Source organism: Bactrocera dorsalis, chromosome 4 (assembly GCF_023373825.1).
Source record: "Bactrocera dorsalis isolate Fly_Bdor chromosome 4, ASM2337382v1, whole genome shotgun sequence".
Lineage (NCBI taxonomy): Eukaryota > Metazoa > Arthropoda > Insecta > Diptera > Tephritidae > Bactrocera > Bactrocera dorsalis.
In genome coordinates this window covers 19365453-19383344 of record NC_064306.1, presented here as the reverse complement: position 1 = coordinate 19383344, position 17892 = coordinate 19365453, and the positions used below count along the sequence as shown (strand labels likewise).

At 37.5% G+C, this 17892-nt stretch overlaps 1 protein-coding gene across 1 annotated transcript; it reads left to right on the top strand.

Moving 5' to 3' along the window:
• The first annotated feature begins 422 nt into the window (after positions 1-422).
• LOC125778155 (uncharacterized) lies at positions 423-6569 on the top strand. The gene is made up of 5 exons (XM_049454736.1): positions 423-532; positions 588-716; positions 772-949; positions 1013-1892; positions 6452-6569. Exons 1-4 carry the CDS (start codon positions 449-451, stop codon positions 1081-1083), a joined length of 462 nt encoding a protein of 153 aa, XP_049310693.1. The 5' UTR covers positions 423-448; the 3' UTR covers positions 1084-1892; positions 6452-6569.
• The last annotated feature ends 11323 nt before the right edge of the window (positions 6570-17892 follow it).

The window sequence follows — 17892 nt, the reverse complement described above, 5'->3', positions numbered from 1 at the left end:
AACAAAAAATAAACAAAATTACGCGGAAAAGTAATGACAACCGACATCTGCTATGCTATCAAAAGAATGTCACATTGCCAATTTTTTATTATTCAAATATTTACATCTTGAGATAAATAGCATGCATTCTTAGGTGTTATTGTGCAATTTTGTAAGCAGTCTCTAGTCACTATTTGAATCATTTTGAGCTAAACCAAGCTAATATTTATTGTGATAGAGTCACAGTATCTCGAAAATTGAGATTTTCAATTAGAGAAAATTTTTGTGACTTCAGATGATTTTGCAATTCACTATAAGGGTATTTTCTTGTTCTTGCAAAACCTTTGCACGGTGCAGGAATTGCATATATTTCCTCTTGGTGCACCGGCGCAACAACAAACAAACGCAGAAAATTATTTGCAATGGCTGTAAAATATGTCAGACCCAAACCCATGTATATTTGCGTGCAATGTCAGGCAAAAATATAATTGCAACCCTGTTTTACCTGTCATTTTACATAAAGACATATTACGTCGTTAAATTCTTAAGGAAGGTAAGTTTTAAATAGATTTTAAAATTTCGTTTTAAATTCTAAAGACCTTTTACAGTTTTCCACAAATTTTAATACGGAAGTTGCGCCCCCAGCGAAGAGGAAAAGGCAGAAGCCAAACAAGAAGTGGAAGGAGAGTGAGGTGCACTCTATAATAGAGTTTTTAATGGAAGAGGCGGATTTTGAGGTAATTTTATACGTTTTTTTAATTTTTTATTTAATTCGGTTTTCTATTATTCCAGGCTCCAACTGCGCAGTTGTTTTATAAACGATTTTTACATAAGACGCAGTTGGATGTCTCATGGGATCTCGTGTGGTGGAAGGTCCGACATTTGAAGGCGCAGTACCGTAAAGCCAATGACTGGCTCGCGTCAACGGGTGCAGGACTACAAGATGAAGGTGACGGCAGAATCATCGAAGGTTAGTATTATACAGATATTTTAAATTTATTGTAAATAAAACATTTTTTTTTACTAATTTCAGCAAAAATTGCTAAAATGTCAATACGGCCTCCGAAATCATCCGTTGGAAATCATCCGTTGGCCGACAATTGACGGCTGTCCAAGCAGAAAAAATTGCTATGGAAGCGAAAAAACTGGAGTTTGATAAGTATAAATTCGAGGAGGAAAAGAAAATTCAAGAAAGAAAGTTAGATATTGAGTCAAAAAAATTAGACATTGAGTTAAAAAAAAATGGAAACTGAGGAAAAATGCAAGATGTTAGAATTAGAAATGAAAGAAAGAGTGTCTATGTACGAAATTGAAGAAAAATATGAAAATAAAAACAATTAAATATACTAAATAACAGTTGTATTTATTTATGATTATTCATGGCAGTTAGATTATTTCTTTAGGTTTCGTTAGTATGAACTTATATAAATAGTTATATCAAAAATAGAGTTGGTGCCAAGAATGATAGAATGCAAGATTACGACGACCGCCATTACGAAACGTCATAAGTAGTTCCGTGTTGAGAAGAACAAGAGTGAAAAACTGTCAAATGGCTTGCAAATTGTAAACAGAAAAGTAAACACTTTTGTAAATTCGCAAAATATTATTAATTCTTTCGATTTTAATGAAAAGTTTTAGTGAAGCGATTGAATATTGTTGAGTGAAAAGATTTGAATCATTTCTAAAGAAATAAATCGGCCTATTCATAATAAAATTGTCTATTAAGTTGTGATTCAAATGGAGAAGACGTTTCTTGTGTTGTATATAAATATACACATATATTATAAGTTCAGATGTATCAGATGTATGAAATTATGATAAAAGAATTGTGAAATTATATTGAAGATATATTTGTAACATATTTTTAACCTATCGTCAACTAATTCCAAATAAAGTGAATGATTAAATCAATTGTGTTTATGATATTTCAGTCTTTCTTTTATTGTACATAAACAGATATTTTTTTTTTTTTTTTTATTTTATTTTTTTTATTTTATTTTATTTTATTTTTTTATTTTATAAAAGCTTACATAATAATACAATTATTATACAAACTTAAGAAAATACGCAGCACTAGCATCATGGGCTATCGGCCGACTGGCTATGTTATATGCGTCGAAGAAGGTCGCTGTCTTTCAAAAAGTTGTAGATTTTCGAAATGTTGTTGCTTGAGGGATCCATCAATAAAATTATTGGATCAGTATTGTTGAAGTTTGACATTCTATGAGTTTGAAGTGCTGGACAATGTTGCAGAAGATGCAATAGATTTAAATCTGAATCACAAAATGGGCATTGGTTGATCTGAGTGCCATTTAGTATGTGAGCGTGTGTGATAATGGAGTGGCCAATGCGAAGTCTGATATATGGAATGATATAATTAGATGAAAGCGATGACGGAAAGGATGGTTTGATACGATTTGAATTTATTCTAGAGTAGTGGTGTCTGTAATTCATCCATTCAAGCGCCAATTTAGTGGATCTTTGTTGAATAATAAGCCGTTTTATATCACTCTTAACAAACAAGGCAGATGTAGTTGTTGGAGTGATGCACACCTCCTTAGCCACCGAGTCCGCAAAAGTATTTCCAATGATTCCAGAGTGACCGGGTATCCACATTATTTTTAGTCTATGTGCTAACGAAAACAACAGCGATCTAATGCCAATAATGACGTCATTGTAGTTACTGCGGTTTTTTAAAGCTTGAAAACACGATAGACTATCTGTACAGATGATGAATTTACCAAGGTTTTGTTGGGCATACTGGACAGCTTTGAGAATACCCGTAGCTTCAGCGGTAAAAATTGAACAAAATGGAAATAATAAACCATACGATATTCTTTGTTGGTTATCATCAACTACAGCAAAAGATGTATGCGACGATTTGGAGCCATCAGTATATATAAACTGCCAATCAAAAGATTTGAAGTGCGCAGATAATTCCAAAAATCGAGATTTATACACAGTGCTTGGAGTGATGGATTTGCGAAGAAAAGTAAGATCACTAATGAAAGAAGATTCATTTACTTTCCACGGTGGAATATATTTACTGCAAGGCAGCAATATTTTAAGCGGCAACTCATTGGTTTTAGCAAACAAAGCACTTTTAAAAATAGAAGACGGTATTTTAGGATGAAACATTGGATATGATAACACTTAATTTACGGTTGGATAGGAAAGATTTGACAAAGTTAAAAATACGAGAACCCACTCTCCACCTACTAAGCTGTCTTAACACTACATGAATCCCAATCCTGTCAAATGCTTTTAGGAAATCTAAAGAAAGAATAGAAACATGATTTTTGTGGGAGAGAGTATCAGAGATAAAGTGATCAAGGTGCAGGAGAGCATCCAACGTACCCTGCCCCCTCTTGAACGCAACTTGGTTGTGCGAAATGAGATTATTAGATTGAGCATACCAGGCGAGTCTAGTAGCAATAATCTTTTCAATCAATTTACCAAGGCAAGGAAGAAGGGAAATGGGACGATAACTGCTGACCACACCAGGAGGTTTACCAGGTTTTAAAATAGGAATAATCGCGCTAGTCTTCCAGAGGACAGGGTAGTTGCCACTGAGAAAAATACTATTGTAAAGTTTGACTAGACGGGATATAAGGAATGGAGGAAGGTGCTTGATGATAAGGTAAGAGATTTTATCAATGCCAGGAGTTTTGCCCTTGACTGACGAGAGGGCTAAATTAAAATCAAGTTCAGATATATCGGCATCTAAATATTCAGCTGATTGAGATAAGGTGGAAGGAGGAAGGTAAGGAGAGCAAAGAGAAGAAAGTTTACTAGAGGAAAAATCAGAAGAGAAATTGGAGTCCAAAGAAATATTGGAAAAGTGGGTGGCAAACTCTAAGGCTATATCTTTGGGATATAGTAGAGTGCCCCGAGGAGTATTTAAATAAGTGATAGGAGAAGAAGGTGATAAACCAGCCAGTCTTTTCATATCAGTCCAGATTTTTCTAGAATCCGAAGAAGAAGTGATATTATTCGTAAATTCTTGGAAACAATGAACCTTAGCAGCCTTAGCTTTATGGCGAAAAAATGCATTGGATTTTTTGTAAGCTATTAAGTTTGCACTAGAACGTAAACGTTTAAATTGATGCCATGCGATCTGTTTCAGATTTCTTAGTGCAGAAAGCTCATTATTCCACCAAAGAGGAGCAAGCTTGACTGGTTTAGAAGAAGAAAGGGGAAAAGAATAGTTAGAAGCAGAACGTATAATTTTTTGGATTCTAGAAGCCTCTTGATTTATATTGGAAGAAAAGGGGAAATAACGTGAATGCGATAAACAGGCTTCTTCAAACCTATCCCAATCAGCCGAATCAGTTTTAAACCGAATCCTGGGCTTAAAAAATGAATGAGGGCGAGAAGTAGATATTTTGGAAAGGATGGGAAAATGATCACTGCCATGGAGATCATCAATACAACACCAGGATATTTTTGAGGAGAGGGAGGCAGAACATATGGAAAGATCAATATTAGTGAAGTGAGTGGAAAAATGGGTGGGGGAACCATCATTTAAAACAATGCAGTTGGATCTTAGTAAGGCATCCTCAATGCTACGTCCCTTGGAGTTAGCCGAAGCAGAGCCCCAAAGGGGACTCCAAGCATTGAAGTCACCACACAAGATAAAAGGATTTGAACCGGAAGGAATAAGATTTAAAAATTCAGTAGTAGAAAATGATTGATCAGGAGGGGAATAAGCACAGATGATTGAAATTTTATAGGGGGCGAGGATCTCAATAGCTACAGAAGAAAAAATTGAAAGGGGTATGGGAAGTAATACGTGAGGTAGATTTCTTTTAACTAGGATGGCAACTCCCTGCTTGTTGGTGGTGTTATGTGGGAGATTAATAAAATATCCCACATAAGCCCTAGGGGTAAAAGCTGAGGCATTATAAGATAGGTGAGTTTCATTCAACAGGATAATAGATGGATTGTACGATCCCATAAGTAACTCTAAGTTAATATAATTATTAACATAACCGTTAATGTTCCATTGAAGAAGTGTAATCATATCATATGTAAACTTATAAAAGAAAAAAGTTAAGCTACGAATATTTTATTTAAACTAAATGTCTTCATTGTAAGAAGGAAAATTGGGTAATGCAAGAGGATCTTGCGAGCAGGAGAGGGTGGGGGAGGGTGTGATAGGACAGGAGGAAAGGATATTGAGAGGAGAGTCAGAGATGGATAAAGGGGAAAAGAGAGGGGAAGGAGAAGTGACAGAAGAGGAGGTAGGATGGGTTGGAAGGGATTGTTTAGATGAATTGATGTCTGTAGTTGTTGTTAGATTAGTTTTGGTAGGATTGTTGGATTTGTTATTCGGTGTTGTTTCATTATTGATTTGATTAGTATTGTTAGAAATTTTAGCTATAGAGGCAAAAGAGTTTGCATTAGAAGTTGTATGAGAAAATTGAATTTTATACTTGGTAACAGCTTCACGCATACTACATTTATAAATAGTTTTAATTTTTAATATTTCTTTGGATTGTTGATATTTAGGGCAAGTATTAGATGATGCCGGGTGGTCGCCCGAGCAATTTGCACACATTATTCTCTTACATTCAGTAGGTGGGGTATGATCGGAAGGGAGGTTGCATGAGACACAAGAAGGTGAATTACGGCAGTATTTTGCTGTGTGGCCAATTAATTGACATTGCTTACAACGCATAGGATTAGGGTAATACGGACGGACAGTGAGGTTCCTCCAGGCAACATCAATTCTTTCAGGAAGTTTGTATTTATCAAAAGTTATTAAAACTACACCCGTAGGATTACGGGAGCCGTCAGCAATTCGTGAAAACTTATGTACAGCAGAAACACCCTGCTCCTTAAGACCATCAACAATATCTTCTTCTGATAAGTTATTCAGGAATGGGGCGTATATGGTGCCTTTAACCGTATTCAAAGTATTATGAAGCTTGACATTGATATGACCTCCGCCAGGTAAAATTTTTGCAGAAAGAAATTTGCTAGCTGTTTTGTTGTTATTTACAAAGAGCAGTAGGCTACCATCACGTAGCTCAGTAACTTTACTTACTTCCTTACTGATTGCTTGAATACCTTTATACGTAGCGAAGCATGATAACGAATTAAGTGGCTTGTTGTCGTCCAGCGATGACATGACCAAAAATTTTGGATCATCCGTGTTTGAGACTGGTAATTCTGGAAATTGGTCTAACGAGATCGGATTTGGTTTTTTTCTTTTCTTTTTCATTATTGGAGATAATAGGGAAAACCTATTATCCCCTAATTTGGTGGCCCCAGGGGCCATAGTAAACGCGAATTTTAGTTTAACAAATTAAGAAATTAAGTGATTGAAAAGATATAAAACGATAAAAAAATTAATTCACAAACAAAGCACGAGCGTAATATAAACGCAGAACAAACCGTTATACCGTTTTAACAAACTCAATAAGCACAGAGCGAAAAGCAACCGGTTACGATGACGGTGTATAAACAGATATTTATATTAGTAATAATTCTAATATAAATATGAAAATAAATTAACTTAATCTATAAAACTAAAACTATTTTATTATTTTATTAAGTTTGCGTTTCTTTTTGTGGATTGATTCTTCCAATTCCTTGTTCAACTTTCTTATTTTAAAAAACATTCTAGCTCGGAAGAACAACTTTTTGATTCTATTGCTACAATCGATTTTTGACGATTCCTCCATGTGTGTTTGCAAGTATTTTTTTAGAAATAAACAAGCCGTCGCCATTAATATTTTGAAATATGTGTTGTAAGGAAGCCATTTTTCCCATCACTTCTTCCGACGGCTTAGTTAATCCATCTTCGTTCAGGTGGCTAACCCAAGAATATGATTCATCTGCATCACGATCTACAGAAATGTCGTCTACTTGGTCTCGCAGCTTATGGCATATGTATCCAGCCAAATTTTCTAGACCATCGTATTCTACTCCTTCTAGCTCTGCCATTTCGTCTGGTATTTCTTCACCTTCGGAATCAAAAGTAACAGCCTTGAATATTATTCCTATAATAAGAGAATCAGTTGTTATAACTATTTTTTTTTTTAAATTTTATTTTCAAATTACCAGTGAAAGGCAGCTGGGAGATTTTCAAGTCTGGCGTGTCATCAACTTTCACATTCGCTGCATTGGATATAACGCCTTCATTTTTTCCTAGTATATACGACCTAAGGCGGTATTTAAACTCTTGTTGGTCAGGGTGATCGTGCAAGCCACCCCTAGCTCGAATAACTCCAAAAAAGTCTTCCAGGACATCCTGATTCAGGCGGTACGTGAGAATATAATTTGTATTATAATACTTCTGAACATGTTCAAATAAACCCTTCAAAGCATTATTTGTTTGTATAATTCCTAAAAATATGATTTTGTTTATCAATTTTTGATATTTTATTTTTTTGTTAGGCAATTACCTCGTTGAAATGGCAGTAGACTATTTTTTCCGATGACTCTCAAATTTATTATCATTTCCGTCATTTTGTCAAGAATGGAGCTTTGGATATCAATGGCGAGTCCATAGGCATGACAACGCTCTCGGGAATCTGAACGTGGTACTCTCACATTCATGACGTCGAACCAATCGTTAACCTGAAAATATTTTTATTAGAATAATTAGATTAGTTATATTTAGGTATCTCAAGCTTGCTGCTCTCGTTATAGCCTGTGCCACAGTATGAGAAAAAAGTTTTGTGGCCATTTTAACGATTTGCCTTTGAGCCCCTGTAACGCACAAGTAGTTGGCTGAAATTTTATGGCTAATTGACAAATCTGCCGATGTACATGATAGGAGCTCCAATATGATATCCGTCTTAACTTCCTTCCCATTTAATAAAAATCCTCTATCAATAAAATGATTTCGAAGAAGTTTTATACGATTCTTGCTGAGGACTGATCATGCAGCATTAAAATGGTTATTACAATTTAAGAATCCCAAAGGCCAAATTGCACGATGGTTCGAAAGATTACAGAATTACGACTTCAAAACAGAACACCGAAAGGGGATTCACCACAAAAATGCGGATGCATTATCACGTCGCTCTAAATCAGAAGGAAATGAAGGTATAATCGACGTGCGATTACTGAATCAGCTGGAGGACCCTTATCTTGCAAAGCTGATAATAGCCAAAGAAAATGGGGTACGACCACCAAAGGAACAAATAAGTAGCGAGAGTCCAACTGCAAAAGCATATTGGGCCCAATGGAACAGCATAAACCTCGTTAATGGATACCTTCATCGTATCTGAGAAAGCGAAGATGACAAACAGTCTCGTCTGCTGATCATAGTACCGAAGTCCATGATCCCGAAAGTATTGAAAGAATATCACAATGGACCTAGTGGAGGGCACCTTGGAATTACAAAAACTATGGAGAAGATTAAACAACGGTTCTACTGGATTGGTTGTCGAGATTCATTAGCAGAATGGATAAGTAATTGTGTAAAGTGCATGGCAGCTAAAGGTCCTAAAGTCAAAAGCCGCGGTAGGCTGCAACAGTACAACGTGGGATCACCATTTGAACGAGTCGCAATGGATGTTGCAGGTCCGTTCCCAACCAGTACGGCCGGAAACAAATATCTACTGGTTGTCATGGACTATTTCAGTAAATTCCCAGAAGTATATGCCTTACCAAACCAAGAAGCGAAGACAGTAGCCGAAGCGTTTGTAAAAAATTGGATAACAAGGTTCGGAGGGCCCGTCGAATTACACTCAGATCAAGGCAGGAATTTCGAATCTTCCATTTTCCAAGAAGTCTGTACATTATTGGGCATCCACAAGACACGGACAACAGCGTTACATCCACAATCAGATGGGATGGTAGAGAGATTCAACCGAATTGGGACAAGTGCATCCAGATGTTCCTGCTGGTGTATCGTTCAGCGAAGCACGAGACAACTGGTTACACGCCAACAAAGATTATTTTCGGATCTGATCTGCGACTCCCTGCTGATCTTAAGTTTGGAACGAATCCTGCAGCTGTAAGAAATGATGGAGACTATTGCTCTGCCTTAAAGGAAAAAATGAATGAATTGCATCTAATGGTAAGGCAGCACACGCATCTGATGAGCAACAAGATGAAGGACCGGTTTGATCAAGCGGCAAATTCAAAAGGTTTTGAAGAAGGTGATCTGGTCCTGTTGTACAATCCACTTCGAAAGAAAGGCTTGTCCCCGAAATTACAGACAGCCTGGGAAGGGCCCTATATGGTGATGAAACGACTTAATGACGTGGTATACCGCATACAAAGAAATGGAAAAGCACGATGTAAAATGAAAGTAGTACATTTGGAGAGGCTCGCCCCATTTGGTTCAATAGGATTTGTGCCTAATCGGGACGATTAGGCCTAAGTGGAGGGCAATGTTACAAAAGTAGTATTAAGTTTGGTATTTGTATTTCTATATGCATCCCTTATTATAAACATTGGGCGCCGCGTTTGTCTACTTAAACAATAGCTGCATTTGGCGCCGTATAGCATTATGTTCTTATAATTGCCAGACGCATTATTCTAGAAGGACACTTCGGCATCAGCGAGGAGTGCGTGGCTATATAAGCCGTGGCAGCGCCAACGTAATCGACCAGTGCTAAGAGTAAACTGCTATAGTGTAGGCGAGTTGTAAAATAAAGAGATTTTGTTGAAGTGAATTAAACGGTTTTTGGTTTATTTGTCAATCCAGAGATACGAACCTAGTAAAGTAAACTAGTAAGGAGTAAATTCGCAACAAGATGTATAGTATTTATTTCTATTTTTTCGCGCGTTTATACATGTATGTGCGATTAGCGAAGTGTTATATGTTACATTTTTATAACATATATACATATGTACATATATAGCGAATACATAACAACAAGGGATACGAGCAAAGCTAAACAAAAGCAAACATATAAAGCATATGCATATGCAAACATATGATAATAAATGAGACATACAAACAATTTTGCGTATTGTATTTTTTCTTGCGCGTTCTTAATTCATTTGCAAATACAAATAAGCGCGAGTGAATTGAAGATACTATGATGCACTTCAAAAAATTTTCAGTTACTTAAAAAAAAAAAAAAAAAATATATCGAACTTTTTCTTAAAAATAAAACTTTAATCTTTGCGGTTGCGAAACGAAAATTTGATCACATAATATATTTTACAAAAATATATGTATATATTTTTTTTACTTTTACAAAAATAAATCTTCTGTTAACAAAATTTTTAATTTATACTCTTTCTGTTTGACTACATTGCTTTAGCAATATTAATTCTGAATCAATTATTTATTAGACAAAACTTGAAGCTAAAAGCTTCAAACTCCATTCAAATTAATGCAATCTGACAAATCAAGAGAGGTTAAACCAAAAACACCTCTATCATTAGAAATTCCTAAAATGGCTGATGAAGATAAGCCACAAGGCACACCTGCAGAAGCTACACGCTCAAAGCAGAGTATAAAACAAAAAAGATCAAAAGATCAGACAATATCTTGATTCATCACTGAAAGTGACAGTTTTATAAGATATTATACAAGATTTCAAGCTTTCCCTATTACTGACATCACAGAATCAGTTTTGAATATAAAACTAGAAAGTGTGAACAATCTCTGGGCTCGCCCTCTGGCAGCGTACGATACAGTACTAGATACTGACGACGCAGAACTCCCAGAAAACGCAAAAGCTTCGGCGACAGCCAAGTGTGATAACTGCCGCGATCAGTATGAGTTAACGGAGGGAATGATAACTGAACAAATAAGTTTAGTAAGACCAAGTAGAGCCCTCCCAGAGTAGTTACAACACCAAAATAAGATCCAAAGTACCAGCTTGTGATACTGAAGTTTTCAATGGATGTTATGATCAATGGCCGTCCTATATTAACCATTATATAACCGTTTATATAAACTATCCTAAACTATCACAAGCACAAAAGTTATACCATCTAAGGTACAAAACAAAAAGGGAAGCAAGCAGTATCGTCAAGCGATTCGCTTTAAATGACGAAAATTTTAAGCTAGCTTGGGAAGCACTGGTCGAAAGATACGAAAATGGAAGGGTTATGATAGAAACCCCAATAAAAACATTATTACATTTACCAAAAATTCAAAAAGAAACCAACCAGGAATTTCAAAATTTATACTCGACAGTGACTAATTACACATCAGTGTTAAAGACACAAAATATCTCCACAGAATCGTGGGACCCCATCATAGTAACTATTTGCGCAGAAACACTCCCTGATGCTGCGTTACTACGATGGGAACAATCAGTTGTGGAAAGGAAAGAAATGCCCACATGGGAGCAAATGAAAGCATTCCTCACTGCTCAATACGAGATAGCTGAGCGAATTGACAACAAAAATATAAATCTAAAAAGTCATCAAAATGACTCAAGTACTTGTTCAAACCTCAAGCCAGCAATAATATGCAATACAATAGACACGTTAATAAAAGTCACACTTTCGTGTCAAACCAAACTAATAAATGGCAACCACTATGTGAAATTTGTATAGGAGGTCATAACATAAGATCTTGCGAGAAATTTAAAAAACTATCCGTTTCTGACAGAAACAATCTTGTCAGACAACATAAACTTTGCATCAACAGACCGTTGAATGCTCATACGACAAAAGACTGTGAAAGCAAATTTAATTGTGTGTACTGGCAACGAAGACTTCACTCACTGCTTCATATTACCAACTTTCAAAATATGAAGCAAAATCAATTTCATAAAACCGCCGGGTTAGTCACTACAACCAAAAGTGATAATCCCAAAATCTCAAATCCCGAAAAAAGGGCAAAATTCAGCAAAAATTCAAGCGCTTCATTCAGAAAATGAAAGCAAAATTCTTTTACCCACTACGGTCATCACCATAGCGCATAAGGGTGATTTATTCAAACTAAGAGCACTAATAGATCAAGGATCTCAAAGATCCTTTATATCATCAAAGGCTCAAAATCGGCTCAAATTGCCAATAAAACATTCAAATTTGCAAATTTCGAGAATGGGCGGAAGAATTATCCAAAATTCGAACAAGATATGCCTAATTACCATAGTATCTCCAAATGCGGATATTAGAATAGATGCACAAGCCATCGTTCTACCGCAGCTTACAAATTCGCTTCCAAGCTATGAAGTAAATAAAATACACTGGGAAAAATGCTCACACTTCAAATTAGCAGATCCCAATTGTCATACCCCATCACAAATCGACATATTCTTAGGCAGTGACTTAATACATCAAATAATTCTTGAAGGTATTGAGAAAATCTCCAATCAATTGTTAGCCCAAAATACAATCTTTGGGTGGATTATAAGTGGCCAAGTCCCTGAAAAAATCAATTCTTTCACAAGTGGAAAATATCTCAAACGTGCTTTTAAATAATCAACTTAAAAAATTCTGGGAAATAGAAGAATTACCCCAAATTACCCAGCTCTCAGAAGAAGACCAGGCATGCGAAGCCTATTACAAATCTACAACAACAAGAAACGAACATGGTCGTTATGTTGTGCGATTACCATTCAAACCAACTTTTCCTGAAACCACAGCTCTAGGCCACTCTAGAATATCAGCAGTCCAGCAATTTCTAAGCCTGGAAAAGCCTGATAAAGAAAAGTGAGCTTAAATCGGCATACGACAATGTGATGGACGAATATCTTGACCTCAATCATATGGAAAAAGCTGTACCAAATGAAAAAGTATCTAAAGATAGATATTTATCTTTTTATCTGCCACATCATGGGGTAATAAGACCTGACAAAATTACAACAAAGGTACGATTGGTTTTCAAATGCCTCAAAGTGTACGAGCTCAGGCAAATCACTCAATGATGTACTATACAAATTAAATGATGTAATCACTATATGATGTGTATGAGCCGGTCGTCGGACGCGGCAATAATTACACTAGTTGTTTGTTTTGCAAATACACTTTATTGGCCAGGACCCATGTGCTCCGGCTTATGCTCAACTTAAATCTAACCTAGCCCAAAACCTAACTTAACCATTAAGCCCTAAGAACGCATATTCAGTAGTCGGCGCTGCCGCCTTTGAAGTCTGCGTCGTGCTGACTCTGCTTCATACAATTGTTTATCCAATTGGTGATAGTGCAAGCAACGATCGCTAGTGAACTGTTAACGCAATCGGCTATTGACACTGCTTATGTAAGAACGCTCACTTGCGTGTGGCTTGCTGTCCGTCCGCCTCGCCGCCTTGGTGGTTGTTATTGTTTACGTAATCTGCAGAAGGGGGAATGATATGTCGTTGCTTTAGTGGCGGTCGTTGCCCACACAATCTGCTGATGAGGCAAGATGTTGTATTGGCCTCACCACATTCGTACCCAACTGGAAATTAGGCATTATGTGTTAACTACTCCCCCCTCCGAAACACGATCGTCCTCGTTCGTTGCCATATCTTTCACTACCAGGTTGATCCTGTTCTAACATCTTTATTGTCAGTCTCTAGCAACTTTCGCATGTGCGACTGCGGGAACAGGTCCGTCATGTTGTCAGTTTCGTCTGTCATGCGAATAAACTCGGTCAAATTAGTTGAGTGCCTCAGGTAATTGTATTCGTTCCATACCAGTGCGTCGCCGTCCACTACCGGTATGTAATGCGAGTGTGAGGAATCCGTTAATTTGGCTGCCGCTATCCCGAAAGTGAGAAGTATTGTGATTGAAAACCTAAAAAAGCAATATAAGATGATTAGAAATTAATGTCGTCATTTTCTAAGGCTAAGTACTTTATCTAAGGTTGTCCTTATAGACTATCCTTCCATTTATTAGGACTATTGTCCCCAGATCTGTCTCTACTCTCCTCTCCTCTCCTCACACAGGGGGGTTAACTTGTTCCCTAACCTTCTACTAGTTTTTACCATTACCTTTTCCCCCACTTCAAAGACCATGTTCTGCCTTGAGAGTTATTTCTATCGAGCTGAGCCTGTTGTGCTTGTTCAATTTTACCTTTCACTTCCTTTCGGAATTCTTCGGTTGAGGCGTATAATACCTCAATAGGCTCTTTATTTGTGACCGAGTGTATTGTTCGGTTGTATTCAATGGTAGCTTGAGTGATCAGGTCCATTGTATCGCTTATTCTTCTTTCAAGTTTAAGGCGCCTAGCAATTTCTACCAAGGTACTGTGAAACTTCTCTACCTGTCCGTTGGAAGTACTGTGGAGAGGGGGAGCGTTTACTATATCAATCCCATATTGGTTCTTCAACAGAGTCACAATGGTGTCCGAGTTGAAGGACGCCTCATTATCACAATAAATAGTTTTTGTTCCTGGGAAGAAATTAATCAACTGGAGAATTGGTATTTTTACATCCGTTATTGTCCGCGACGGTATCGGTTGAACTACTGCAAATTTAGAGAATTTATCAACACAAGTTAATAAATGCTTCTTGTCTGTGGAGAAAATATCTATGTGTAGCATTTCACCTGCGTATGATGGAATCGGCGTAACGCCGAGTTCCTGCCTCCTAGGGTGTCGATCGTATTTGGCTTTCGTGCATATTTTGCAGTTTGTAACAATTTCGTTTGCCAATTTGGACATTTTCGGAAAATAATAGTCACAGAGGATCTGTTTCACATTTTCCTGCGCAGCTCTATGAGCACGATTGTGTTCAGTAGTGACTATTTCCCTTTGTTCATCCTTGTTCGTAATATCCGACACTATGTTTTTGCAGTACCAGAATTTGGTAGATGGGAAGCATCTTACCAATTCGTGTTGTATGCTGGCTAGCGCCGGTAGCTCGCAGTGAATCGCGCTCACCACGAGGGGGTTAATAACCTCCTTTACTTCGTCAATGAGGCTGCGTCTATCCATGAAGTGAATAACGTGGCGGGTTTTTCCGCCAAAGAGTATAAAATTTCGTTTCAGAGGAAAACGCGACTCTTCCAAAACTATTTGATTCCTGAAGCAGTTTATGGGTTTTTCTGTTGCTTCGACCGTGTAGGTCAGTGACAATTCACTGTGAACTGTCGCCGCGTCAGATTTGAGTTCGCTCTCCAACACATTTATGTTCTGCCGGGAGAGAGCATCTGCGACAGAGTTTTCCTTACCAGGTTTATAATGATTTTTAGCATTATGTTCGTCTATGAATGCTTTCCACCGTTTTATCTTTGCATTCGGGTTCTTATCAGAAACCGCAAACGTTAGAGGGTGGTGGTCTGTATAGATGTTGATATCCCTAGTTTCGTAGAGATAATTTTGAAGTTTCCCTAAAGCCCATACTATGGCCAGTAATTCTCTTTCATTTGTTGCATAATGCATTTCCCTATCTTTCAGCGCTCTTGAAATCATTGTAATGGGTTTACCATTCTGCGAGAGAACTGCGCCAATGCCGTGAGCGGAGGCGTCTGTCGTTAGGTCAAATGGGTTTTTAAAATCTGGATACATTAAGATGACATCTTCAGATGCCAGGATGTTTCTTAATCTTCCGAAGGCATTGCGTTGCGCTTCACTAAAATCAATGGGTACCCTTCTAGGCTTGTGTTTACTTACTGAGCCATTTTCACCTTTCAGGATCTCAGTTAGAGGTCTTGCTATGGAGGCGAAATCTTTTACGAAACACCTGTAATAGCTTGCTAGCCCTAGAAAGGATCTAAGGCTGAACAAATCCTTAGGTTCAGGATATTCCTGAACGGCTTTGACCTTTGCGGGGTCAGTTTTTGCCCCACCTCTTGTTACTATGAAACCGAGATATTCTACACTTGTTTAAAAAAAATGTGTTTTTTCTCGTGACACTTTCATGTTGGCCTCACACAGTTTTTCCAAAACCCAATTTATATGTTTGACATGTTCCGATTCATTTCCGGAAAAAATTATGACGTCATCGTAAACATAGCATGTTTTGCCAATTTGTTCGCGTAAGACGTCGTCGATCGCCCTCCGGAAGATGCTTCCAGCATTCTTCAAACCGAATGGCAATCGACGAAACTCATATTTCCCACCGTTAACGGAAACAGACGTTTTCTCGCGTTCCTGCTCGGCGAGGACAATCTGATGGTAGCCTGACCTTAAATCTAAAGTCGTACTTGGCTTTCCCTAAATTTGCCAGAATCATTGAAATATTCGGCATTGGGTACTTATCGGCAATAGTGCGCTCGTTGAGCTTCCTAAAATCAATAACCAGACGTTTGTTTTTGTTGCCTAACTCGTCGTAACCCTTTTTATCTACAACCCAGGTTGGGTTATTGTAAAGGGACTAGAGATGAGCGATATTGTGATTTTTCGATATCTGTGATTTCAGTGATTGCTATTTTTAAATCACTGTGATTTTATATTGCTATTGCGATCGCAACTAAGTCGTCGTTGTTGTTGTTGTAGCGGCAGATTCTGCCAATTTGACACTGTTTGGCCGAATAAAAGTCCGGGTCTGTTCCACTTACGTAAACCCGACTGTCGTGGGAACGACGGAAACATTTTGTCGTTATTGGCGGCAAATTCTCTTTTGGCTCTTGTAACTCGAGTCAAGTTTTTCCGCCTTTCTTTTCACTACATTTTCGCAAATGTTGGAGCGGTTCGGCTACCTGACACTTAGAGCGTATTGCATAGTTCATTTGTATATTGGTATGATGGTTTCACACATTTCTTAGAAGGAATTACCATTAGTGTGGTTGATAATTTGTTTGTTTAGAATACCCACTTTTAATATTTTCTAGACCAAATAATTAACGCGAGTTTCCTATTCTTTGGGAAAATATTAAAAACCTGTAATTTTTTTATTCCATCATTTTTTCTGATATTAATTAGTTACAATTCTTGTTTTCATCACAAAAAGCTTTCAAATTTGGTTTTAACAATAAGTAAAATTAAAAATTTTATTAAAACAAATCAAAATATTCCATTTTGATTATATTTCATCTAATACTTCAAACATCACACTTCACTTCTTTTCCTTGATACATTTCCTGCCATCATTATTAAAAATTATAAGAACGTTACACTCAAAACTTCAAACCGCTATGACGAAAAATAGCATATACGGTATATACAATACCCTGAAGAAAGTTGTTACTTTTCTGCTATTTGCTATTGTGATCGTAATTCACAGGATCGAACTGCTATCGTAAATCACAGGTTCGAACTGCGATCACAGTTTCGAACTGCGATCGCAATTCACAGGTTCGAACTGCGATCACTGGTTCGAACTGCGATCACAGGTTCGAACTGCGATCACAGCTTCGAACTGCGATCGCAATCGCAGTTCATAGAAGCGAACTGCTATTTATAAAAAGTGATCGCAGTTGCGATTTGCGATTTTTCAATCACAGTGAAAAAATCACCGGTAGTGAAATATCGCTCATCACTAAAGGGGACCTTGACGGTCTAATGATTCTATTGCGTAGCAATTCTCTTATTTCCTTTTCGACAAAATCTTCTACTCCCATTGGGTGAGGGTACAACTTCGAATAAATAGGCTCGTTATCTTTGGTTCGGATCGTGGCCACAACCGAAGTGTTAAATGGCAACAGCTCGTTAGAGTCTGCGAATGCCTTAATCCTTTTCAGGATCATTTTTGTTAAATTCTGCCTTCACTGAACTTGGTACCTGTATGTCGTTGACATTTGTAAAGTTAACGTTGCTGCACTTATGATATTGCAGATCTTCTGACATGGTACCATAATTTATTTTGCCTCCGTCTAGGTCAATAGTCGCGCCCACCTGCGTTAGCAGGTCAAGGCCTATGATTCCGTCGAACAGTGTTAGACTATCCAACACAAAGAATGGGGATGTTACCCCGAAAATATTTATCAGGCATTTCTGTTTGATTTTATTGGACCCATGGATAGAGTTCACATTAAACGGGGAGTCTACCGGCTTTACGCCTTTAAGCTCCTTTACGGGCCTGACATAATTTTTTGCCGCCCCCGTGTCAATTAAAAACCTTAGTGTTTTCCCAGCCAACGTCCGCTCAAGGAACGGAGGCGGGAGTGGCCTCT